Source organism: Gymnogyps californianus, chromosome 27 (assembly GCF_018139145.2).
Source record: "Gymnogyps californianus isolate 813 chromosome 27, ASM1813914v2, whole genome shotgun sequence".
NCBI lineage: Eukaryota > Metazoa > Chordata > Aves > Accipitriformes > Cathartidae > Gymnogyps > Gymnogyps californianus.
In genome coordinates, this window is record NC_059497.1 from 5,520,706 (window position 1) to 5,548,226 (window position 27,521).

The following is a 27,521-nucleotide window of genomic DNA, read 5'->3' on the forward strand; positions in this document are numbered from 1 at the left end:
ACATCCAACACTGAAGATGGAAATAAAAGCCAGACCTGCTCCAAAGCTGTTTTCTTCGAAAGACAGAAGTAGGTAGAAGTGGTGAGCATCTTTCACAGCATACTAACCAAAAATAGCACTAGGGCCTGTTACAGATGCTGCATAGTTTGTGGGTTAAGTCGTGTTGTCTCATACCTGTGCCATGTGCTGCTTTTAGAACATCACCGCAGTTGAGCACAACTCTGAGGTCCTCTCGCACAAATGGTAGTAACACTTCTGGGCAGCTGCTGCACAAGGTCCCTGCCAAATCAACTAGGTTCTGTCTGATGCAAAACTACTTCTAAGACTTTGGGGTCACAAGCCACGCTTACTTCATGAAGCAAGGAAACAAAACCTTCTAGCAATCTGTCCTCTGCCCATTCTTCTACTCCACATTTAAAACAATTTATAAAAGAGCCAACCAAGCCACATATAATTTATACTTTAATACAGAAAAGAAACCATACATCTGTAGTTCATACACACCACAGGTAACACTTCAACATATCTAGAATAAGACAAAACTTGACGTTGTACCTGAAGTAGCTGACCATGAGAGAAGGAGGAAAAGCAAATGCATACTTTTTCAATTTGATTTAGTGTTCCAATGAAACTCATTCTACTAAAACCCATAAAATCCAAAATTCATCTTTAATTACTTGGGAAAGCAAATAAACTACAGTGGGCTTTTTGGAGTGGTAAAAACTGCATGGAAGTCATGGAAGCTGGATACCTCCATCCTGTGCTGAAGGTCCAACTGATTACACAGAGTACCAACAAGCTCCTACAAGGCATTGACAGTCTGTAACTCTCAGGCAATGGCCTGCTGCAGTTAAGTGCCGGTGATCACTATTTCTAATAAACTAGCTGAATCCTTCAAGAGGCCTAGCTAACACTGGGCTCAGGGACAGACACTGGTGGGATTTGTTCTGGATGAACATGGTACTTAGCTGTCAGATCCCATAAGGTCCCATCAAAGTCAGATGCTCGGCATCTGACACCTTGACACAGTCCTGTAGGGTAGCACTCAACAACATGCACGTTTCAGGTCCTTAGAGCGGAACGTGTAAACTCCAATTCCAAGTTAGCTGGTCAATACCGATACACATTTACTTAAAACTTACACTGCTGTAAAAATAAATACCCCCCCCCCCCAAAAAAAAATCCATAGGGCCGGGGGGCAAGCTCCATCACTGCTGGGCAGACAGTCTCAGCAGTGCCTTTGCTTGACTTGTGGGAATGGCTCGTTACCAAGGCAGGTAATGGGTTTGGCCTGGCCCTTAGCTGGAAGGTTAACGGTCCATATGTCTTCCTTTCTCTACTACAAAAATAGAAATTCATCTAGAGCAATAATGGAAAGTGACTGCACACCACCTCTGTGCAGATACTGAAGGACACTTCTCTATACTGATCCAATGACACACAGGGAGGATTTTTCAAAAGTAGTCAGGTGGACCTGGGCATCTGAACCCCTGGGACTCTCGGGAGGTCCTGAAGCACTTTTGGAAATCTTCCCATAGGCACTTATAAAAAGAAGAAATCTATTTGCCGCACTTAGGAAAGAAGCTAAGAACAGAAACACTGCAAATAATGGAACCTGTATCCATACAAATGGGAACTAAATCTATCAGCAAGTATATGCCTTGGCAGAGATGTTGTTACTCTTCACTAAAATGACACTCATAAACCTTCAGGAAAATTTGTGATTGATATTGTCACGTTACGTACACTGAGAAAAAACCCCCATCCTTAGCAGCAAAACAGTAACAGTAATCTTCAATACTAAGTCTACCATACACTTTGCAGACAGATGGAGAATAATAAAAATTTGCTCGATGAGGCAACCCTGACAACAAAGGATTAAACCTCCTAGGAGTAGACCGATACCTACCTCTATTTTGCCAAGTATGACCAGGTAACTCAATGCGTGCGTGTTACAGGTTTCAACAGCAGTCAATTGCAAGAGCAGAACTGACCTGCACTTAACAACTTTGCAAGGGAGTTCTCTCCCTCTCTTCCTTTTTGAACGGGTTTCAGCTTTTCTTTGCACCAGCACCATGTCCAAGTACTCCGCTTTGGGTACGTAAAACCTCTACACAGCCATCAGAAATGACGGCTTTGTAAGACAAGCCTGTTCTGGTTGACATAGCAGCTCGGTTGTGGCAGTACTGAACTCACTGTGTGCTAATCAGGGGGTTAAGCAAGCCTACAGGTAACTCCCTGCTGCAGGAACAGGACCAGCTAGGCTCTAATATAACTGAGCTAAACCAGCCTGGAGTGTGTCTATACTTACAGTCACAGCTTTGTTGGCCCTGAATCCAAAATGAACAGAGCCTTAACCACAGACTAGGATAATATACTCAGAGCAGCAAAGGAGAGTTGTTCCCAGGTATGTGTATTTTTCTCTACTGAAGGCTGGTTTACTATTGGTATTTCTTACCTGCCTGACAGCAAAACGGTCCAGTCAGTTCCAAATTGGGAAGAAAGTAGCTGGCCTTTTAAAGCTGCAACAGTAGAGTGCTCCTTGGAGAGTATACAGAAATTTTGACTAACGTTGATGAGACCAAGGATTTTACTCAGGTAGTAAACTGTCTGTACTGGGAGCTCCTCCACTGGCTCTTTGTGTCTTAGCAGGGGGATGGAGGAGACAACTGAAAGTTTTTAGCATGCATAGTCACCTCTAGAAAGCTTCTTACATCTATTAGGCTACTAAACAGATTTACTTCGTTGGTAAAATATCAACTACAGTCTCTTCTTTTTTGCTTTTTCCTTCAGCATGATCTACTCATTTTACTGAGCTGAACAGACAACATCCCTAAAAACAGTGATTCCATCTTACGGAGAAGTATATATGGGAAATTCCCGTGAACAGGCATACGCTTCCTATTGAACTAGTTCATCCTTCCCTAGAACAGCAGTACAACATGCTGGATGCAAAGCCAGGTGGCAGTGTAAACAGATTCCTCCACACTCAGGATTTTGCCGTCATTCCTCCACACTCAGTATTTTGCTGTCACAACTGTGCTACATTTCTGCGGGTTGATGAAAGAGTTATCATCTGTCCTGCTTTGATGTTCAGTCCTTTGTAACTGATTATCACAAAAGCAAAGCTAAGTGCCTAATGGTAAAGGAAAGCTTTGTCTTGACAGGCCCAGAATTTCCTCTCTCATGTCAAACAAGACGTTTCTAAATACTTCTGCTCCTCTTTTAAAAGTTTAGGTAAAATATTCAGCACCTACCAATCTGGAAGCCTTTGTAGTAGAAACAAACAGCGTAATTTCTTTTTGTTTGAGGAGATGTTGCTTTTGATTGCACAATTAAGACTATGGAGTGTGGCTCTTTATTAACATGCTTGAAATACGACAACGTAGTAAGAGCATGAATGAGGATAAAGCACCTTGCAGGAGTTTGTGTTCCATCACCTGGGATGGAACTATGCTGAGACGTTCCCACACGAAGCAGGACTATCCACCCCGAGCCACGACTAATCTGGTAGATCGTTAACAGCCATTTGGGAGAATGGTGCGTTTAGCCTGTCGAGTTCATCTACTTGTGGAGGGTGATGCATTATAACCTCATGGTCCTCTGAAACGTCATCACCCACAGTGACTAGGTTTGTTAGAGATTTGCTCCGAACACACTGGAAATCAACATGACGGCTTTTGCCCTCTTCCTTTTCCCATGACATCTGGATGAATGGCCGTTGAACATAGTTGTATATCACTTCTGACCGGCCACCGGGCCTCCTCTTCACCTTCTCTTTACAGGTGGGATATCCTGAAAACACAGACAGCCAGTCAGTTGCACTACACACTTTTGACTTGCACAAAGGCACAACAGGATCCCAGAAGAACAGCCAGGCAGGAGTGATTATGGGGACGGGGGGGACTTAGTAGACAAATGCTCACATTCCACATTATTGGCTTGCTTTCTTTTCCCCTGAAAAGACGGTGCAGCATTGTGTGTAGTCATACGATCAACGACTGCACAGTGTTAGCCATTTGGTGAACAAACATAGCTACTATAAAAATAAGAGTCTCCCAGGACAGAGCACAACGTTCTCTAAGCTCCCTAAGGGAATGCTTGAATCAGCAGGTGGAAGCGTTTGACTCCCGCTTCCTGTTTACTCAGTCCTAAATAGACAAGGCTTGCTGCTACATGCTACGTATCTTTCATTTTCCCTTAACTTTTAAGCCTCTTGGCCAATTTCAGTGTAACATGATAGAGGTGAAGAAACATGCCCAGCTTCTACTAGTTTCATGAAAATAAATGCCTAGTAAAACACAGAGCAGAACAGGAAATGCCTAGAGTCCAGAGGAAAGAAGGCTTTACTGACTATGGAGTCACCTGTTGTAGAATTTCCTGTGCTGAAGGAAACTTTACCTTCAATGCCAATGCGAATATTTTTCAGGCCCCGTTCCTTTAATACAGCTTTTGCAACATCGCGGTTCTCAATGTACTTGAAGAATCTGTACAGCTTGGAACTGTAAAGGACTTGAGAAATAAAAAGGGTGATTAGAATCTACAAGGAGGGACCTTCTCCCTGATTTTGACACGCTCAGCTGTGGGGGTGCCAAAAACCAGGTCTGGTTTCCAAGAACTACTTCAGGTATCTGTCCTCATCCCTGGGATTAGCTGCACTTCCTTGGTGCGAGGGTAGTGATGCACATTACAGTCTGGATAGAATGGGTGGTGATGGGTGTGTAAAGCAGAGAGTATTCACTCACTGGGGAGCCAGGGAGAGGCTGAGGGGGAGGCAGCAAACAAAAGGAAAAGACGCAGTGCGTGCTGTCGTTACCAATGCAGGCGGTCAGACCAAAGCTCTTAACTAGCCAGGTATCCTGCCTCTAGCAGCAGCCAGTTCAGAAGGAAAGTACAGAACAAGGACTCCATGTGACAGCACCTCTTCCTGGAGGAAGACTGCTGTTTGGGCAACGGGTCCTTTCCCTATGGCCAGATGTCTGGGTGTGCGCTGAACACAGAGCCAGGAGCCCCAGCGTAGAGCCCTTACTTTGTGAGTACTCCTCTCCCATTGGAGGTGGATGATCTTCATCCCAGTCCACGGTGTCTTCATCCGTCAGCACGACAATGTGGCATTCACGTTCCCCTTTCCTTGCGCTATCCACCATTATAGGCAGAATTAGCTCCTCCAGGTAGCTATCAAACTGCTTGTGAGCACCATCATTGGAGAGCTCATGTAACAGAGCACCTAATGAGACATAAATCATATGATGAGCTTTTTTACACAGTATGAAAGTATATCCCAGCTCTACACTATCCAGATACATTCAAGAGCACAGCCCGCATTCTTCTTTAGACAAACTCCTTAACATATGTTCAGATGCATCAACAGTCTCCAGCTCCAGAATTGGCAAAATCAGATATATGAGACTGCATTTCAAATGGGATGCAAATTACACTGTAGAACCATTACATTACCATTAAAAAACCACCAAGGTCCAATCAATACAGCGCAACAGTAATAGACTGAATAATTAATTGATTATGGTACTTAACTTGAATTTCCAGCAACCACCTCTGTCCCTGAAAGCACATTTTCTGCCTTCTCTGCGATCACTCATCAGAGGACAGGGTAGGAAACTCCACCCAAGGCCTGTGCTATGATACCATATGCCCCATTTCAGTATGGTGCCTTTCACAGATTTGCCTATGTTAAAAGTACTTTTTTTGCCAGCATACCCACCAAAAAGCTGCTCCCAATCAGATCCCTTCATGACTAGGAACTCTCTACTACTTTCCAACTTTGGTGTCTTTGGTTCCTGCTCTGCCCATCATCCATCAGCTTAAATTATTCATGATTCTCTGGTACATTTCAGATAGGAGTTATAACCCTGCTTTTAGCCTTCATTTTGTTTGACTGTAACAGCAAGCTCTTTTTCTCAGCCTCCGTTGCAAGAGGAGACTAGAATTTTTACAGTTTCAATTTGCTTTTTTGAGCACGGTGTCTACATTCTGCAGGATTCAATCACTTCACTTTGGATTGATGCAGCAAAAAAGGAAGCTGTTTAAATGCCATGCATACATGAGTCCTAGTGGAGTCCATACGTTCACGCTTAAACTAAAGCACACGACTAAGAAATGCACTGAGTCAGGATCAGAGTGCTAAACACCATGCAGATGATCTCCTAAGAGCTGATTTCTCACCATACTTACTTAAATCTTGACATTTGATTGTGTTGAAATCAAAGTTTATGCAGAGGTAATCACATGTGTCTCGAAGGTCTGGGATGGAAATTCCATCAGGGCAGTTAATGATTCCGGTTTTGTAATAATCCTGCAAATAAAAGGACAGTTTTTGAAGAGAAAAATTAAGAATAGCTTGAACTCTGATCATTTTTAATTAGTTCTTTGTTTTGTTAACCAACATTTGAGAGTTACAGAGGCTATATATAGCTCTGTGAACAGTAAAACCAGCCCTGCTTGTTCGAGAATCTACGTCTCTTTGCAGATCCTCTTGGGTCTGATAAACAGTAAGCTCCAGTTAAAACTTTTCCCAGGGCATAGGGTTTCATAATATCTCATATGCAATATGCATTTATATGCAACCACGAGGTCAGGACACAGCTCAGGAACTACAATGGCATGACACAAGAAAGGTAAAAAGCAACATGAGCAAATATCTGAAACGATGACTCATACCAAAGTCTATTATAATTTTTTTTTTTTAAATCACAATGCAAAACAGTAATAAAAGAATATGTCCCAGGGGGTGTGCAGCTGCCTGGGAGATGGCTCAGTTTTGCACATGTGACAAACAGATTGGGGTTTTTTTTTTCCAATCTGCAAACATCTCCTTACCAGCACAGTCCGGAACACAGCTGAGCTAATTCCTTCTGCAATTTCATATTCTCCCTTTTCATTTGGCCTGGTGAAATTATATTCTCTTCCCGGTCCAAACATTCTGAACAGATAAAAATCAATATAAGTGCACAAGTACACTTAAATGCATTAATTCTAGAGACCAATAGGTGCACTGAGGTTAAACAAAACCAGCAGTGACACATATATACAGTAACTTGAAACCTATACTCAAATCTCTTACACAGTAAACAAGCGCAAGAGCTGTCTCAGCTAAGTCCTCCTATAGCTGGGCTCTATCGCTATAGCTACTGTACTGTATGGAACAAGCCACAGCTCAAAGGAACAGATCATTGAAGCCTGGGTCAGAAAATACCCTGGCAATAAAGCCCTTTCACCGAGGCTACGCAAGATAACCACCGCAGGCCTTTTGATCCCTTGTTTTACACAACGACCTGTGCAAGGGTCAGTAACCCAACAGAACCTGTCTCCCTTTGGTCAGAGATGGGTGAAAGTGCTGGCAATACAGAAAATGAGTGCTTCTTGTTGCATCAATAGGCTCCAACCTTTAAGCCACGTTACAGTGAGCTGAGTAACTTCTCTTATGGGAGAGCATCATAAAATAATAGCAGAAGGGGGATGGAGCATTATCATTTTCCCCATTCTGGAAGGAAATTTATCAGCTGTGAACAGATGTACTACTTACAAACAAGGCAAACACTTGGAGAGAAGGCAAAAGCAGACCATATCTAGCTAAAAGTGCACATTGTTTGAAGGAAGTGGACTGAAGGGAGAATGTTATCTAGAGAACTACCAACTCTCGCTACATCCGGTCTTGTCTTCAAGGCCTCACTCACGGCCAAGTTCTGAATGAGGTCAACCTCGCTTCGCTTGTGCGTACAGATGAGACCGCAAACCAAACATTAGGGGTTTGTTCCATTTTAGCAAACACTCGACCCCCTTGAGGTATCTTGAAAATAGTGGAAATCACCCACCTTCCCAGCATAGTATCAGGGTGAGCAGTGAAAATCTGTGGATTCACTGCAAAGCGAGTGCCATCTACCACAAGCGTCACTTTCTCTGGAGCCACTGTTTGTGAATTGCTGCTTGAAGACAAAGCACAGCACCCATGGCGTTCCTGGGTATTAAAATATTCTGATTGTCTCTTATTTCCATCTTGGAAATGACAGTTGTGCGTGTCTTCAGGAGCAGACAACATACTACTGATCTGGGGACTTACTGGACAAGCCGTGTGTCGGCATTCAGAATCTAAACCTGAGAGAGACAAACAAATATTGCAAGGGTAAGATATAATTTATTGAAAAACATCATTTCATAGTAATACTTCCTACTGTAATGAGAAAACTGAGTCATAGAACAACAAAGGATGTCAATATACATAACTGTCAGGGTAATGTTATATGACATAAAACTATTTTCAAATTGAGTCAGCAGTTGGATTTTGGACAAAAAATTTCCCGATGAACCATGATGCTTAATACTCGTTGTTAAAGCAAGATGGATTCAGTGTGTAAAGAGCGGGAGCACAGGAATTAAACAAGGCCAGAAATACAGACAGAGATTCCTAGCACTGACAACTACTCTCACAGGAAAGCTGGAGCAGAAGCACACACCGCACTAGAGGTGGTTTAAGCCAGCAGTGCTCGATGCCCGGTCCATGGCGGGCACACAGCTCATCAGGACTGTCCAGCTACTTTCAGTTAATCTGTTCAGGGACAACCTCAGGAAGAGCTGCAAGCTGGCCGGGCAGGGCATACCCATGTGATGATCTTGCCAAGACAGCAAGACCCTAAACGCTGCTGTGGACCGTTGTCATTTAGACCAGCCTGGCAAAGGCAGGGTACATACTCCCCAGTGCAAACTGCCTTGGGATACTGGAAGTTTTCCAAAATGTAACACCCCTCAAAAAAAAAAAAAAAAAAGTATCTACCTTAAAGATTACTGTAAGGTAAATACATTATCCTTACCCTCAGTCCTGGGAACTGCAGCAGGGCTGTGACCTCCTATCACCACATTACTTTCTTCTGACTCATGGACTGCTACGGTTATGTTTTCCACAGAGCAATTGGACTCCGGATTTCTTGACCAGTCTGTCCCACCAGCACAGTTAACATTCATGCTGGGCCTCCGTGATGTGAGGAGTTGGTTGCGTTTCCTAAGAGAAGAGCTAGGAGAGAAAATACCAGGTTGTTAGTTTTGGAAGAAACTCCCAAGCAATGAAGCTCAAATCCCTGTATCTGGTACTGCAAGCAAAGTCCCTCAGGCTCAAAAGGCATTTCTTCAGATACTTCACTGGGCTTCAGAGAGGCTTATGATGCTAGTTATGTCTCTACACCAACCCGGGGGTGGGGGGGAGGGAAGTTTTAAAGTAACCAGGCGTCTATTTCATCTATAAAACTTTGCTTTTAAAAAAGTAAGTCTAAAGCCACTGATGTCTTTAGATCACATGTGTGTTCCTGCAAATACCTTCCTGGCAATTGCCTGACCTCCAGACCACTAGAGCCCTTTAAAAATGTTTATATATCTCTTGATTCCCAGCACTGGCAAAATGAGCTCTGTAACATGGCGATAGCCCAATATACAACATTTTCCCAGTTAACAGCTCAGGCATTGCCTCTTAACCACTCTGAGGTTTGACTAGGAGGTTCCCTAGTCCCAGTCATTGCTTTTTTTTTTTTTTTTTGGTCTTCCTCCTTGATTTATCCCCTTCCCATCATACAGTGCTCACCCCACTATTTAACTGAACGTAGTCCTACAACAAATACTCGTATCACACAGAACAGCCATGACTACTGCAGCAGCCTTACATCCACTGCACCCTGGCACAGTCAGATACATACAATGCTTTAACCAATGCCATTCAAATCTTAAATGTTCTTTCAGCATATGCACAGAGACATCTTCCATTTTTGCTGTTTGGCCATTTCACTCTTAAGTGAAATTCTTCTTCCCTGTGCCTATCTTTAAGACCCACTTCACTCCTTTGTATCGCCTAACAGATCTCTTTTGCTGTCTCTTTCCCTCATTCTCTCTGTGGCATGTATTTTGTCCTGTTACTGCCTTGGACAAGAAACAGCTCTCCTTTCTTGGCTTGAAGTGTTTTCCTTTCACTCTCTCAAACATAAACCACCAATTTCCTCATTAATGAATTTTCCCAATTTCCCCCCTGCAGAACAATTGTCCTGTGTCTTTTTCTTGGCTGAATTAAGACTCCAGGGCCCACGGGTGCCATCTATAAAGCATGGCAGAACACAGACACGTCTAGATACAAACCAGATAAAATACAGCACTAATAAAACAACAAAATGCCAAATAAGAGTTGGCGAGTTTTCTGGTCAGGACCTGCTGAGGATGAAGGCCTTAATGAGCAGTTCAGTGGTGGGTTTCAAGCCCATCGTTACTGGCAGTCAGTGTAAGCATTTCATTCTTAATTAGAAATTTAAAAAAAGGAATAACAATTCCTTCTTCTTGTTCTGTAAAACCAATCCTAAGTTACCAGCATTATTATATCTGTATATTTTTAGAAAATCTGTTGCTTACGCATCATGTGATATTCATCAGAAGGAAGATTTTTGGCAACAGCAAAACCATGTGAAAAGCTACTGTATTCTTTTTTTTTGAAGGCTCTGGCTGGCTGGTAGGAACAGCAACGGGAGGAGCCTACGAGGGTCATCTTAGTTCCAGCAAACTGTGCAGTGCATCACTATGCACCTCTCCTCTCACCAACCACCCAACGTTGGCTGGGGCCGTTATCACAATCCCAGAAAACTCCCTCTCCCAACATTTTCCAGGCTGTTTCCCTTGGACCCATTGCACTGGTTGCCTGGACCCCCAAGAGACCCCCTCATCAGTCCCATCAGAAACCCAGCAGTCCCCGTGAATGCTGCCTTGCATTTGGTCACACATGAACAAATCGGTCCCCTTTTGCCTGCGCAAAGGGCAACACAAACTCCCCGTGAATAAACCTGTGCAATCTTTTGCCCTCTTCTCTCGTGTGTCAGACCAGCAAAGAGGTAGTAAGAAAGGCCAGCAGTCTGCTCTTGGGCCATGGGCAGTGGGACATGGGTGTGTGGAGTCCCCAGTATTCACGCAGAACATACCAACATACCAATTGCGTGTGCATTGCACAAACTGCCCCACTCATACAACTCCAGGACAAACCTACTATCCCAGGAATGATCTATATAAATGAGTAAACATACAGAAGATGCAGAAAGTACTGTTTAAAGTAAACCCACATATGCAAATCCACATACCGTACAACACCCCAGAAAAAAAAAAAAACCTACCAAAAAAAAGCGCCTTTAAATCAATTCCAGAATTGACAATTTCAAACGTAGCAACAAAAATTCAACCACTCCCCTATTTCATGCAGTCCATTGCAACTATTGTGAGAAAATGGAGTTTTCCAGGCTGCAAATGTTAAACTATTTATACACCTAATGCTGTGGTTTCAAACATATTCACTGAATTCCATACATTATAATTCCACACAGTATAATGCTATACTTTTTGACCAAAATACTTTAAAATTTGGCAACTGCACAGAAAGCCAAAACATATTTTTTTTAATCTGCAGTTTGATTTACTTAGGCAAAAGTGCTTTGAGATGGGGGTGGGGGTGGAAATCCTTGTCGAGAGGATACATAATCATCTTGGGAAAGCCCTTAAGAGGGGTTGTTCTTGAGCCTGGCTAATCGCTGGAAGGAACACAAACAACATACTGGGCTGTGTCTCAGGAACTTCCCCCCCCCCCCAGCTTTTCTATATAGAAACAAGCTCCCTGATAAAACTGAGATGCTAACACACTCACTTGGAACAGACTTTGCTCCGTGAGCTGACAAGAACTCTATTAAGAAAACTTGATAAGCATAAAATTTACTTCTTAGGCTTCTTTCTTTCAAGAGTGCTCCATTGCTGCAGTTCTGCCAATAAGCTCCCCTTGCACTGTCTGAACAATCTCTTGATTATTTAATACATTACTTAGCAGAGAGGAGAATTTAGGCAGGGAGTTAGATCAACAAGCAGTCTATATCCAGGCAAACAGCAGCTTTACCAAGGGACACTTATATTCCGCAACTTCACAAGAGGCCCGCCTTATAAGCCTTATTTAAATGATGTCAAATAGCATGAAACTCCTACAGACTGAATTTTCACAACAGTCAAATTGGGTTTGATGAATGTTGCAATCTTTGTTCATCACCTTAAGCTTTGAATTAAATGCATGCACAGTCCAAGAGACCCTGCATGCCATTCAGCAGAGTCCTCTACTACAACATCTCAAGAACTATTTATGGAACTATTTATCAGATATGCCGGAACTACAATACATGAATTTTCCCTGATCATTTCCCCCCCTTTTTGTGTTTAATCTGCTAAGCAGGATTTTTAGGAAAAATAAGCCCCAGCTGTTTGACACCTTTCTCCTCATTCTTTTCTATTACACTAAGTTTAGCACCAGTGAAAGGTGCAGTGATGGGAAGATTCAGAAACAGATGTTCTTCGCAATTGTGGCAGCTCTTACACGCATCAGATCTGACTTTCCTCATTAAATCTACGGGAAGCCGAATGTTCAGCCCTGCTGACAATCCTACTTGGGCCAGGCTAATGGCATTTTCCTGTCTTCTGTCCCCTCTTGGCACGTCCAAATCCTACACATTATCTGTCAGCAGAATTGAGGTAAATGAGTAAGGATTCCTTTAGCACATCTGGCTGGTACAACAAATATCCAAACTAGTCATTTAACATGACAAATATATTGCAATCACCCATACAACCCAGTAGGGAAACTAGTACATAAAGACTTCAGAAGGCCATACTCATGCCTGACCAGCTTACAAATGTCCTGGCTTCCTTTCATGCCCAGGATCAAGGTGAACTACCTGTGGTGAGAATGAATACCTATAAATAATAATTAGCGCTATTCATCTTCAAAGCTTTTTACAAATATTAACTGCTCATTGCTCCTAACAGCCCTGGGAAGCACTGCAGGGAAGTCTTTTATGAGAGAAAACAGGGACACAGCAAGAGAGACATAATCTTCAGGACCAGCCAGAGTACCAGGCCCACTAACTGGGTGTTATGCTGACTTTTAGCACGTTCACTACTCAAGCTCCCTGGCCGTGCACTGGCAATTACCCTGCGGTTAGCAGGCCAAATACTAGCAGGTTACCATCTTCTTTTGAGGTCTGTTTCCATGCACGTTTCTACCCTCTGGTAAGCGTAAGCTGGCACCACAGAATTGATCACGAGCAGTAAATGAGCACCCTGACTTCTTCGCTCGCTTCTCAGTAACTTCTTTATATGCTCAGATCCTGAAGGACCAGGTAGGGACCAGTCTGCAGAGGAGCTGAAGACTCATGGCTTGTGGACAGTTGGATTTTGGGAGCTGGGAACTCATGAATATCAAAAGCCCAGTGTCATGTTCAGCACTAAAGATCAGAGAAAGAGCTCCTAAATAGGCTGTGATTTTTTTTTTTTTGAAAGGAAATCAGTATCACAGTCAAAAATCAAAATTCACATCTGATTCTGCCCGTTGGTTTTGCCTAACTTGGAGCATGTAGGTCCCTTGTCCCTCCTCCCTACAGAACATGACAATGTTAAGAATGAGCTGTGCAACCAAACAAGCATCTCTGCTCTCCAAACCACGTGCTGATGGTCACGGTGAAGTCATCTTTATTTGAACTTTTTTAGAGCTAACACTTTTGCTGAAATAAAAATATGGAAGTGATATTTAAATTTTTTTTTAAACACAAACTGGAAACAGAGTTTTATTTAGCAACACATCTTTGGCACAAAATTCATGCTACAAGCCTTTTGCAGAGATAAAGAGGCTGATTCTTGTTCTACGTAATTCTTAAGAAAGAAGGAAGTGTACTGGAATGTAAAAAGGCTGGGATGATCTTCAGCACATTATCCTTCCCCACCCTAACGGATCTGAGGCACATCCAAACCCACTTCCTAAGGTATACAGTTCTCACCAGCTATTGGAAGGAGCTGAATGGCTTAACTTGTACAGACCAACATAAACGGTACATAGGTGATGTGTGCAAAGAAAAGAAAGTCAAATACAGTAGCATGTCCAGCAGAGAAAACCCATTTAGATGCAGGACATTTTATTAAGCAAAAGATAACAAAAGCGTCAGTACAAACTTGCTGGTTTCTAACTTTTTATTGTATTACTTGTTCCTTATCCTTACCCTTGGGATTTTTTTTTTTTTTAAAGAGCCATTATAAAATATTTTAGGTATCAAGTTTGCAGAACTTCACAGAAAATTCAAAGAAAAATCATGAAAAGCTGAGCTGTCAAAATCCACTGAAGAGTAAAGCCCTTTACTATAACATCCCTTTACTATAACATCTGACAGCTTATGCACTGCTTCACTGTCAGCTGGCATGACAAGAAGGAAGTTGTAAGAGAGTAAAAATAGTAGAAGTGAGTAACCTTACTTCACCATTCGGTTTGCAAATGGCAAAGAATGACCAGCACACTGAGCGGGTGAATCAGATGGTTAGCAATCTTCCACTCTTCCTAAACCACAGTGTAACCACGATGACTTAAATAAAACTCCAAACAACTCATTTTTAAGGAGACAACACTCCTTTAAATCTACAAAAACATTCCCATGTACAATTATTCTCAGAAATATGAGCAAGCAGGAAACACGCATATGCAGGGTGTGCCTGACCTAATTCTACAGTCTACTACTTTAGAACAAGATGTATTTCTAATATAATTGCATGCCTTTCAAAAAAGTTTAGCCTTTCTTTAATTTCTTAAAAGATATCCTTGGAACATGCCAAAAGTTTCTCTAAACTTACAAGCAGAAAAACAAATTAGCAATGACCGAATTCCTCCTCTGGAGAGAAAAAGAGAAATCTCACGGGCTTAAGATAAATAACGAGAAGCATTTCCCGTACATAAGGATTAGTGAATCAGTATAGGGTACGTCTAAACCACAACGGGGAGTGCAGCACAGAGATACCCGAGCCAGGAGAGATCCGCTGGCCAAGGCTTCGCTGTGCCGTACACAACATGCGGATTTGTCAGTTGGAGGCCAGATGCAGTCTAGCTGTATCAGTCCTCTACCACCCTGAGTTAGTAAACCTGGCCTCTCTCATGTAGCACTCACCACTCACATTCATCTTCTCTCAGTACGTCTGCTCTTGCGCACCCTACACAATTTTGGAATTTCGTTAAGTAAAAAAGCAGCGATTAAACTTGCTATGAAAAAACATCATATTGGCAAGTAGGCAGCAATCCAACTTTCTAATTTTCATAAAAACTATTTGCTTTTGATCATCAGATGCATACTTCCCCGGAGAGAGGCAGGAAGAGAAAAATAACCATACTGCCTGTCAGCTCCATTCAGTGGCAATAAAAATTCCCCAGTCACAGGGAAGCATTCCAGAGGGCATGAGAGTAATCCAACCGTTAGAAAGAAAGGCAAAAAGTAAAACTTTCTGCTCTATTAAAGATTGAGAACAGATCTGGGGTCTCATTCTGTAAATATAAAGGAAATACACTGAAAACAGCAGGTTTGAATTTGCATGAATGAGACTGGAGTCAAACCCTAGGCATTTTGGCCCCAGCTTCTGTTCATTCCCACAACTGGAACTTGGGAGTCCCTGAAGATTTTAACAAATAAAATGGATGAAGTATGGAAAGGAAACAGCATAGAAGGGCACAGGAAAAAAACCTGCCAGGCTGTGCCTGCTCTAGTCTCGACAGACCTTCCAGTCTCGACAGAGTTTCCCGTCTTATGCTCTGCTTTGTTCCCTTCTGCATTCCCAGTAAGAGGGAAACACAGCACCATTAGGAAATTGGAATAGACAAAGTAAGTATAAAACCTGCCTATTAAAACATATCTTCAGTGTAAATTGTATAATACTCATCTGGAGTTTAAAACACAAGAAGCTGCTGTTCCTTTTACAAGTTGCTTGGAGTAAACACAAACTTATTGATTCTTTATCTACTAAAACCCAAAAGTGAGTGATGGGCCCACGTTGTCAGTATTGCACAGTTTACATTAGAAGAAAGGCACTTCTAAAGCAACGACACATCCTGCTTTTAAATTCTACTCCCTGCTTTCGGCCAAATTCTACAGTCTTTAAACATTTTAAGATTCAGAGGGTCTCTTACTCTCATAGCAGGTGGGTTTTTTGGTCTTTGGTTTTTTTAAAAGCATTTTTCCAGTTGTCAAATACAAATCTGGCTCCTCATTACTACTTCTCTTTTAAGCATAAGACTTGTCCAGGAGATCAGTTTTTATCCTCTTCCAGAAGGTGAAGGGCCATGTGTGAAGTCTCACATAAGCAGGGAAGCTGGTGTCACCAGGCTGCCCTGGGCAAGGGTACCTTCTAGCACAAGGGGCTGAGCCCCAGGCATTGCCCTGTGCGGCTGAATCAAACAAAGGATGCTCAAGGCAACGTGAGACCTGGCAGGTCTGAGGTGGCCACTCACTGGCACCTGTAGATATGTCTGTACCACAGGAGAACAACATAAAAGTGCATTCACCCGAATTGCATCAGATAGAAAATCTGCCTGGAGCCTTTAATATGCTTTTCTCATACCTACTAATGATCCTCGCTTCATTTTCTGCTACAGACACAAACATAACCAGACAATAAAAGGCTGATTTATAGGTTGAACTAGCACAGGCACATTACAAAAGGCTTTTCCCTTGTTATGATAACTCTGTCAATATACAGAGGAATCATTTTCCATCTGGCTTCGAAATATAGATGGAAAATAATGTCCAGCAGGACTGATGCAATGCAGGACAGCCTGCAAATTCTAGCAAGAGACAGCAAGAAGGCTCATGAAATGCTTGATTGTTTTCTCCTATTCTGTGCATAGTGCTTCACTGTTAGGAAAGTTTACAGACTTATTCGTTTACTTGAGTCTTAACAAAAATCCACTGTTTCTACAAATGCAATTCAAAACTACAGTCTGCAGTATGGTTTTGATGGTTTAACACTGCACATCCACACCTTCACTGAAGACCCATGGTTCACCAGGTCCTCCCATAACTGCCAGCACCTGGTTTACACGCTGAAAGCTCACATCGTTGCTGATGGCACCGACCCACATCAGTGCCCCACACTAACAGCATCATTTCTTTTGCCAACTTATAATCACCAAGACTAATACATGCAAAAAAATCATTGAGATTTATTAACTTGAAGTAATTTACTATAGACTTTTCCAAAATAGGAAAGTTATACCATGGCAACCTCATCAACTGGAATAGATGAAGTGCATCCGATAATGTCCTACCATCGGGTGTCTCAGAAGGGAACAAAATTTCTGAATAAGGCAACAGGTTAACGCTTTGCTAGGGCTATTTCCCTCCCTGTCAGGCTCAAGGTACTAGTCTTAAAGAGCACAATCAAGCAACCTATAAAGGCTATTTCCACTATTCACACTATTGGGTTAGAGACAGTCATCTGAAAAATTACAGTTCTTCTATTTGATCCTCATAAAGAGCTTCTTAACACTATCGTAATGGCAGCTTTGCTAGTGCTATCTGATTAAATTCAGTCAGCAGTTTAAATAAAGCTGGCCCTGCCCATATAGAATATATACCTCCCTTCTAGGCAGAAGGATGGAGTATGCAGATCTGATCAGGGTAAGGGGAAAAACTCCGGTGAAAGATGAGCTGTTGCAAATATAAGCAGGATATTCTTCTCTAGAGACAGGAAAAACAAATGTTTCCCTGCTAAAATACAGAATACTGAGCTAAATAAAGCTTTAAGCCAGGTGACACCTATGAGTTACACTTTGTCTTCACCTGTGTTAAATTAAGCTACAAATACTTAACTAAAAATCTGCAACAGGAGCAACAGCAGCAGACAATAGTTTTGCCCTGTGTTCTCTGTTCCACCATTTTCTGCAAAACTACTTACAAAACTTTCAGAAAAAAACCATGTTTCAACAAAGCATAAAAGCAAGACCTGCCTTATCCCTTTACATTTTAAAACGCTATTTTCTTTCTCAATTTTTCTTCTTAGGCAGTTAAATCTCACTTGGTTTCAAATTCACACAATTTCAATTCCTACACTACAAGAAGTCAAGCTTCTCAATTATAAGCTATACAAAAAAGCATAAGGACAACAGTATTTCTGAGAAAGCTCTAACCCCAAGTCCAATATACCTGCAGCCATCAGAACTTCTGAACAGAAATAATCACCCACGTTTCCTATTGCAACTCTGAAGCAAACCCTCTGCCAAGCACCCCCTCTCAAACAACACAGCTCCTTACTTACTGGCGGCTCATATGTTCTCAGTGCTACCAGCACCAATATCCTGAAATCCTTCTTTAATAGAGGGAAGCACTAAGTCACAGCAAAGCTTCAGAGTTTAAACTGTTTGTGCAGCAGTGGTCACTCCCCCAAAGCCCAGATGTCTGATTCATGTAAATATTTCAGTTTAAAAGTCTCCACCCCCCCCAGCTGATTCATGGAAAGTGTGAATATAAAAATCTGTATTGTAACAAATAGCTTTATTTTAAGCCTCCTCTTTCCAGTAAAAGCCCCCCCCCCAATCTCTCTCTCCCCAGATTCCAGGTTCAGCCTGTTTTTGCAGGAATCGTGTGGTAGAAAAGGCACAGTTTTATTAAACCCTTGATGCCATATGGTTAACTACGCTCCTGCCACTCATCTGCCACACATCCCTTACACAGGCAGAAAGGAATTAACTACCAGAATTTCTGAATATGTACATAACCATGTGCATACAGATTCCCAAGTCCAGAAGACTTTGGACTAGGGACCAAACAAATTTACAGTAACTGAGGATAAAGTGAGTTCTTTTGATATGTCAATGCCCGCAAGATCCATTGCTAATGAGCCCCAATAAGAAGTACCACCTTCTCTCAGTGCTCAGGTGCTTATGCACAGCATTGCAGAGGCATTACATATTTGTGTCACGTGGAAATCTTACCCTCTATCAGTTCAAATATTAAATCAATCTATTCTGTTGTCCTTAATGATTTCCCCTAAGATATATCTGGATTGCTCAGACTGCTCCAAACACAATTTCACAGAACAACAGAATTAAATATACCACATATCATCAATAATATATAATTTTTAATGCAAACAGAACCTGAAGAAGTAGGAAACTATTTTCATCCTGACTCATGCCAGTGATAAAGCGTGTGTGTACTGACAAGCTTTAAAGTCTGAACAGTCACAGCACCTGAAGAGATTAATGAAAGATGCCTTAAGAGGTATCTCACTTAAAACCAAACAATCCAACATAATAAAAACAAGTTGTCACTAATTTACTAACTCATGTTTGTACTGTACATACGTACAACATATTGCAAAGCACTTGTTATTACTTTTGGTTTGGGGGCAAGCTTTTAATTCTTTAATGCTCAATTATCTAGTCTGTCTAGATACAGATGCAATAAAGGACCTGTAGCCTGTTAAAGAGGTTGGGGGGAATGTAAAAAAAGAGCAACAGCCTCTAATCACTAAGGCATATTGTCCCACACAAGGTGAGGCAGATTGCCATCATTCAGGACTACGAAAATCCACACAGAGCACACAATGCTCGAGAGCAAGGCAGCTTGTTGCACTTTCAAAGCATGCAGTGGAGCATTCACCCCAAAAATCAGCAAGGAGGAGACAGCAGGGTACAAATTAACACTACGCTCACACTTGAGGGGCTGAACACACCATAAACCCTTCCTGTCTCCTTCACCACAGTGGCCTTAGGAGAGCCAGAAACTGCAGACAGTGCCTGAAGCCCAGTACTTGGAGCTGCTGCCGCCACCACCACCTGCAGTTTTGGCCTGCAAGGGTCCCAACACCAACACCCAGCCTGCAGCACCATAAAGGCTAAATAAGCTCCCCTATTTGCTTTTGGCATAGCAACGGGCCAGCGTGGATCCTCTTGAAATGAGGATCGGTGTATTAATCAGTGTATGTTGAAAGACACAACAGTTTTAATATGAGTGCATTACTTTACAGCAGAATACCAGTAGAGAGAATATTCAGACTAAAACAAAATTCCTCTCCTCACTTACTGAGCTTTTAGTTTCCTACAAAAAGTTAGCTGATGTTTCACCCATAGCAAAAAGCACCTACTTGCTTTGACTCTTATTTTAGAAAGGCTGTGAGCAGCTTAAAACTCCACCTTCCTTCCCTGGAAGGGATCCCAACAAGTAACTGCTCACTCATTCCCAGCTCATCTGCTACAACTCCAACTGCCATTCATTTTTAACCAATTACATGGCAGCAGCTTGAAAAACTAACAATAGATAGCAGATTTTTGAAAGTTGAATGCAGTTACAGTAACTATTCACCAAAGAGATTTCAGAATAACAGAGCATACAGCATAAAAAAAAAACCCAAACAGGGAAGCTGCATATTGTTTACTGAAATGCAATTAAATTTGAAAGTAAATATTCCAGTCTTGAAAAAGCAGTTCATCTGTACTACAGTCAGGAGGAGCTCAGTGCTTACTGATGTACCCGAATAAGCTCTGATCTACCTATACAGCTCTGCCTCTGTTTCAGGGCCTGAAGGAGGGCTGTACAAGGGGGACGGGAATGGGAAGAGGGCACAGCATAGCAAGCCAGCCCCTCTACCTGCAGCACAAGGCCCTGGTGCTGTGGGCCAGGCGCTGCTGTCACTGGTTAAAACTCCAACAGCAGTTTGCATCCAGTGCGGAAGAGCAGAACCAGGCTTGCCAAAACTCAAGTGTCATAACCCAGCACAGGAGATCTTTATCTAACTTTGGTACGAGACAGGCTGGCACAGGATCCCTGCCAGGGTAATTATCTGGCATCCCCACGAGGCATTGCCATATCTCACCACAACAGTCAGCAGGGCAAGTCGCTGGAAGCCAGTTCAGATAAAGCCACCGAAGCTACAGCTCTACTGTCCAGCCAAAGGGCTGAGACACTCCTTATGAGCAGAGGCACAAGCAAAGTGAAGACTATCAGCATTGTCTGTAGAAACAACAGAGTTCCCTGAACCAAGCAAGTTGTTTAATTCACATTAAGATACAGACAATAACAAAAAGCAAAGCAAAGATAAGGCCTACCTTTTCGAGTGCAGCCACATTAGTAAACTCTGCAAGTAATACTAAAGTAATCCAAAACCAAAATAAACAGAAGAGTTTTATTTAGCACAATTGCAGCTCTTCAGGAGGACACATCTTGATTTATTTTTAGGGAGGCAAGAGCAGGGGCTAAAATTGCAGCTAGGTAAAGCCAACCATTAGCACTCTGTCAATTTACGTCAGCAGAGAACTTGATACCTTATTTTCAAGAACTGAAAAACATCTTGCTCAAGATTTCAAAATAACTAAGGTTTACAAAGGTACATTGGCAAGACACCTCCTGCTTTGTTTACATGTCTGGATAAATATTTTACATGTCAAGCATAGTTATAACACTTTCTAAGAATATTCCATTACATTCTTTCTTATGTGACTAATAATTCTTTCACAAAAATATTTGGCTAGTGTCATGTTTCAGCAAAATTAGCCAGGAACTGTAGCCATATTTTTGTGGAAGTTTAAAAAAGGGAAAATACCACTAAAAAAAATACAAAATTGAAAAAGCAGAGACAATGCCTATTTCAACACACATAACGAGGCGTTCGTGCAGAGGAAAGGTGCCCATCTGAGCACTGAATAAGGTCGCTCTTGGAAGTGGAAAGTTCTAAAATTGAAATGTGTTCCAGAACAGTCCACTCCAGCTCATTTTTAATTTGACACGCAAGCAACCCATCAATATTCTAGCCAAAATTGCAGCTGTTTTTGTGAGTGTTTATCTCAAAGACAACAAGCAAAAGAAAGGCTAGGATTTTTAAAAATGTATTTATTTCAAGGAAGCGGTCTTCAAAGGCTGTCCTTGTGAGGAATGTTCAACTCCTCTGCTGAATAATCCAAGAGATTCACAAATAAATTAGCATATTCCAGTAGTAGAGCTTATGCATGATTTTAATAAATCCTTAACAAGAAGATAGGTCTTACTGCAAAGCCTGCTAATTAAAGGGTCTATTAATGTACAAAGAAGCGCTCTCTAAGATTTCAACTCAATCCCGATCAGACGTGACCAAAACCATGACATTTCAGAGCTCTTAATGTGGACTGCATGAAATGAGTTGGCTATTTTCAATATGGCAGTCAACTAGACAAGACACTTATAAGAAACCACCATCACTAAGTGAACCTCTTGGTGGTAAACCTGGACCAAAACTCACATGGGCAGAAGTCTTAGCACACTCAACACCAGTGAGGGAATGCTTCTTCCAGCCCTGCCTGTGGGACACCGCCAGGGCAGCACGAGGGTGCTGGTATGCTCATTGTCAGGGCTCCAACTGCTTTGGGGATAAGTAAAGCCTTTAAGTCTCACGGCTGTCAATCTGGCTGGCACAAGTTCACAGGAGGTTTTGTTTTGAATTGTTATTTTTAATTCAGCTGTGACAGTCTCCTAATTAAAGATAGCACTAAGTGTCTGCAACACACAGGGTGAGAGACTGGAGAAGAGTCTATTTTCTGCATTAATAGCTTCATCTTTCAGAAATGCAGTAATTCCACTCTACAAGTGGTGAAATGGCATTTCCCATAGTTGTCCACAACACCTTTAAAATGGTCTTGGAATGACTTAACAGCACGAAGTGAAGACAGATAGAGATGCCACATGGCATATTAACCATATTAACCAACATACCATGGCATATTAACCAATTTTCTGAAAACAACTAGGAGTTTCGAAAACAGCTCTTAAAAGGAGAGGCTCACCGCATGATCTTGGCAAAGAACATTTTGTAATAGGGACATTTGACAGACAGGGTACCATTTAAATATAGCACGGCCCTAACACACTAAACTCTCCAGCTTTATAATTACCAGTAAACAGAAATCCAGTTTCCCCCTTGCTCATCCACCACTAGGTAACAGACATAATTAGACTTGTTTCACTTCAGTATCTTGTGCAGCACATTCAAAGCTAACCATTTCAAAACCAGCTGTTTATCACTGCTCCTCAAGTCTAACAGCAAAACTGCACGTAAACGCATTTCCTCACTATCAAATACGTTCATTTAGGTCTTTCTGAGAGCCACATCATACAGCCCTGCGAGGGGACTGCCATCTCCAGCAGGCTTGGAGCAGTGACGCAGAGCTGAGTCACAGCAACCTTTTCATACCACTCAGCAGCAGCCAGAACAGCATGTCTGACCACAGCCTCACCCATACATTTGAAAACGGACAGGTTGCTGCAGGGAGGGGGGCAGACACATGCTCAGGACCCGTTACAGGATCTGAAACGGGGGACTATTCTGGGAGGTGATAATGAGAAAGCTGCTCTCCCACTTGCTGCTCACACATGCCCAAGAAATGCACATGATCAATATTTTTCTCCATTAGTGCAGCATCCAAATCAATGGCTTTTGATCGTACTCAAAAAGAAGATTTGAAATTGCTGTGCAGTACAGCTTAATCCAGCGATAAGCAGCATTAAGGGTAAAAGCTAGAACCTGTCTAGTCCAAAATGACTCAAACATTAGCTAATTTACACACCGTAAGAATGGATCTCATAGAAACTGTGGATATGAGCAAAAACTTGATGTTTTGAGGTGCTTTTTATTAAAGCTAAACCATTTCACAAATATACCTGAATCATCTGATTTGAAGATCACTGAATAATCTTACGATTTTTCATATTTGTACCTTCATCTGTCTGAAAGGAAAAAGAACAAAGTAGATCCTGTAGAAGACAGCCTGTAGAAGAAAAAAGATTGTGCTCATATATATTAAACTCCATAGATTTAACAAATCAAATTGTAATAGCAAATCAGCACTTACTGAAATTTAAAGAATCTCTATTTCTTTTCTATTCCTTAGTTGGCCTCCTGAACGAAGCTACAAGAAATAAGGCAAACTTTCTGAAAACCTTGAAAGACTCCTTCCCAACACATGCAGTAAAGTCTTTTTCTAAAAACCATATTTGTAGAAAAGGCCTTTGCTCTTGTAAACTTCCATCTCCTGAGTCTGTATCAGTCACTAACACCTGACGAAGAGCAGTCTTCTCAAAAAGCATTAGACTACAAGGTTTGCAAGTGCCTGCCAGAACATTTATGTCAATGGATTAGGGAACTCATTCATAACTACCAACTGCTACAGCAGATAACATTCCAGACAGACGTAACCTTTTCCGTGGCTAGAGATTATGCAACGCCATGATTTTTAATCCACTCACCCAGAGGAAGAAGAAATTAGCCAGCTTTCACATGGGTTAAAGCTTCCTTATTCTGTTTTCCTCCGTTATTTGTTCCAGTCATGATGAACTAGCAGATGATGATAACCTCACATGAACTGGGAGACTTGTAAAATCCACTCAGCTAATCTCCAGTTCTACTAGAAACTCCATTGCTGCAGCTGCTGCAACACAATGGCTGGGAACAGTTTCTCTCTTCCTGCCTTTTCCCTACTCACCTCCTTTGTGGACCTTTCACTCCCATTTCTCCAAGCTACCAAAACACCCCAAGCAAGAACTGCAGTCATTCAACTTATAAAACAGATGCCACTTAAAGAATAATAATGTCAATGATTATTAAACTGAGAAAATCACTAAAGTTGGGGCATGCGCTTAATCAAGACCGTTAACAGGACATGCTATGGCATCATGTGGACTCACAGATTAATTTCAGGAAACGTGACCAACTGTTGTCCCAGCGGTGTGAGCCACGGGGCTGGGCTCCAAGAGACCCAGCTACACCTTCTAGACCCAGAATTATATTTATTAAGGAAACCCTTCTTTTATTAAATATGGCCTCACTATTTTTGCCTGCCTAACCTGTTTTTCAACGCTACGTTGCCAAAACTTTACGTACAAGAAGCATGATCTGGCAGCAGCAATCACTAATTATACACTGTTTCTTATTGCTGTCACAAGAGCAGGCTGCCACTGGACCTGCATGTTTTTGCACTACTCCGTTGTGATGAGCGTTAGGCACAAGGTTCAGTTCTGCTGTTTTTATGGCTGCCAAGCTCTCCTTCCTTCTGAAAACTCTCTGATTCAATGGACTAAACTACTACACCCCAACACACGGGTCAGGGACGTGGCACTATTTAATGAGAGCTAGTTGGTAGTTGCATTCATTTCCCTGTTCTTGTAATACACGCTTTTGCCACTGAAAGTATGACTAATAAATTTTAATCCATATTATTTGTCCACAAATTGCAAAGGCAGACCTGACACGCACAGAGCTGTGCTCTCACTTCTCTATCTTTATTGGATTTCCTTCACGCTTTCCCCCCCTCCCCCCCTTCTTTTGGCTATTTCAGTATTGGATCCCAGGTAGCTTTTTATTTTCACAGTAAATTGCTGACTAGTTCTCTAGTCACTCTGACAGCGAGATACATAGGACCTGTTCCAATTTATAGTTCACAAGGGTATTACTATATTTGCGTGTTCAGTAGCAAAACCGATGCAATGACTGAACATTCCCACGCTCAGGAGCAATCAGTGGATTAACATAATTTTTAATAGCTGCACATAACACATTTGAGGTTGTTCTGAGGGCAAAAGCCAGGGAAAAAACAATCGCAGTCACTGCAGACAAAATTACTGAATGCCAAACTTCAGCGACTACAGCCCACGTTCAATGCTTCTTCTAAGACTAACAGCCATTGATTTTACTTCTCAATTTCAGGCCTGTGCTCATGAAACAGCTGCCCTTCAAACGTCCTAGCCCTCTTTTGTGCTCTGACAAGTGGAGCCAAAAAATACACAGGCCAGAGGACACATCACGACCGCAAATGAGAACTGGAACAAGAGACAGGAGGAGAAACGGCCATGAAAGCTGATGAAATGAGACATAGGGAAGGCAAGTCCCAGGACTTCAGTAACTTAGAGCATTTGTAATTATTTCCCTGTAATAGACTCCTGAAACACACCCACGTGAAAGCCCACTTTGCTCTGCCTTTGTGCTTCTGCTACGTTACAACCCAGCGTAGTTTGGTCACCACTTTGCTGCAAAGGAATTCCAGTCACCCGTTCCGTGGGTACAGGCTAACAAGGTCTTGATAAAAAAAATCTCCCTGCTACTTCCAGACCTGAGACTACAGGACATATTTCTCATCTCTGCCCTCCTGTTATAATCCCCTTCTCTGGAAAGCTGGATAGCCTTCAACCCTCAAAACCACTGCTCCTTGGCCTCTCCTCCCACCACGCACAGACACATCCAGGGCTCCATCTTAGCTGTGAGCTGCCTGAGCCTCTCTGGGGAACACATGGTAGCAAAATGAGGATGTCAGGCTCTGTAGCAGAGATCAGCCACTAGCCGTTCTCATCTCAGAAAATTGCAGTTTTGATATTCATGCTGCTAATATGCCTTCCTCCGTGCTGCAGGCTGGATGGAGTCCCTCCTATAGGTCCCCCACACACGCAGCAGTGGATGCCTTCCTTTTCCCCAAGATAAAGCAGGGCTCCGTGGGGCACGCTTAAGCACTCCCCATTTACCCTGGAGCACAGGGGCTTGGATTCATCTCACCTGAGCTGCCTAGATTACGAGTCCCAGCTTCTCTATACAGACACTGGTGAGAAACAAGCACTGGAAGGTAATTCAGCTCCTCAGAATGCAGATGGAATCAGTCTGGGCTATGGGACAGAAGATGAAATTTGGGAATTTTTCAGAACTGGGAGGCTGTTCAGTAGACAACATTTCACATGGCAAGGCCGTCCAAAAGCGAGGGACCCAAAATTGTACTAACCTTGGCAAAAGATGGTCCACAAGCTCTAGCTGACTGTCATGTTGGAATCAGAGGGGATGTTGGGATCAGAAACCTGAAATCAGAGGGGCTTTCATCAGCAGTCTGGCCGAGTCCCCCCAAAAACCAGATATTGCAATCACACTGCTTCTCCAGAAAATGTTAATTTTACCAAACTGGCCATTTCTGAACTCATCATTAGCTCTGGTTATGCTATTTACGAATAAAGTGGAAGAAAAAATGGTGGTGGCTCCCCATCCCTTTACATTTCCCCAGAGAAAAAGAATTTATTGTGCTGCTTGTCTGGATATGGGTTAAATTAGCCAGTAATGAACCGATCTTCTAGCTAAATTTAGAATCATAGCATCATTTAGGTTGGAAAAGACCTTTAACATCATTGAGTCCAACTGTTTACTTTCTATTAAGCAATTCATTTAAAAATCAGGAGATCCTTTAGACAGCTGAAGTGGCCTTTATCAGCAGGCATCAATTCAGCATTTTTCCTGTAAAGAAAGAGCTCATTATCCACACACTCCTCTGGGATCTCTAAGCAAAATGCAGCAGTTCCAGAGTCTGTTCCCAAGCTAAAGTTTTAGGGAGGCTCACTTTGCATTTATTAACAGGATTTTACTTTCTAGTAGGAGGAAGAGTTTGATACTGGCTTTGGCAAGAACACATAACCAAGAGAGACTGCATAGGTACGTGCTATTTCAGGCAGCTCTGCAAGTCTCCTTTCACAAGTTATTTGGCTGCTGAGTCGTCGGCCTGTCATCACGCAGGGACTTTCATAACAGGACTGCAACTTTGTGACGTAATTATTAATACAGTACCACTACTACCTACTGTTTGGCCAATATTCCTTTATGATCACAGCTTTTGGCAAAAGGGGACAAAGGTGTTGTTAATTGCTATACAGCACTGAAGT

At 42.2% G+C, this 27,521-nt stretch overlaps 1 protein-coding gene across 3 annotated transcripts; it reads right to left on the minus strand.

Moving 5' to 3' along the window:
• Positions 1-1,171: 1,171 nt before the first annotated feature.
• KCTD20 (potassium channel tetramerization domain containing 20) lies at positions 1,172-26,443 on the minus strand. Of its 3 annotated transcripts, none has more exons than XM_050911441.1 (9): positions 26,380-26,443; positions 23,499-23,605; positions 8,826-9,025; positions 7,833-8,112; positions 6,838-6,940; positions 6,193-6,313; positions 5,030-5,227; positions 4,402-4,512; positions 1,172-3,795 (listed from the first exon to the last, which is right to left on the minus strand). In XM_050911441.1, the coding sequence occupies exons 3-9, from the start codon at positions 8,974-8,976 to the stop codon at positions 3,503-3,505; spliced, it is 1,257 nt and encodes a 418-aa protein (XP_050767398.1). In that variant the 5' UTR covers positions 8,977-9,025; positions 23,499-23,605; positions 26,380-26,443; the 3' UTR covers positions 1,172-3,502. The 3 variants fall into 3 exon arrangements, with proteins under 3 accessions (XP_050767398.1, XP_050767399.1, XP_050767397.1); XM_050911442.1 differs by lacking the exon at positions 26,380-26,443 and adding an exon at positions 23,690-23,748; XM_050911440.1 differs by lacking the exons at positions 23,499-23,605; positions 26,380-26,443 and adding an exon at positions 18,127-18,175.
• Between the last annotated feature and the right edge of the window lie 1,078 nt (positions 26,444-27,521).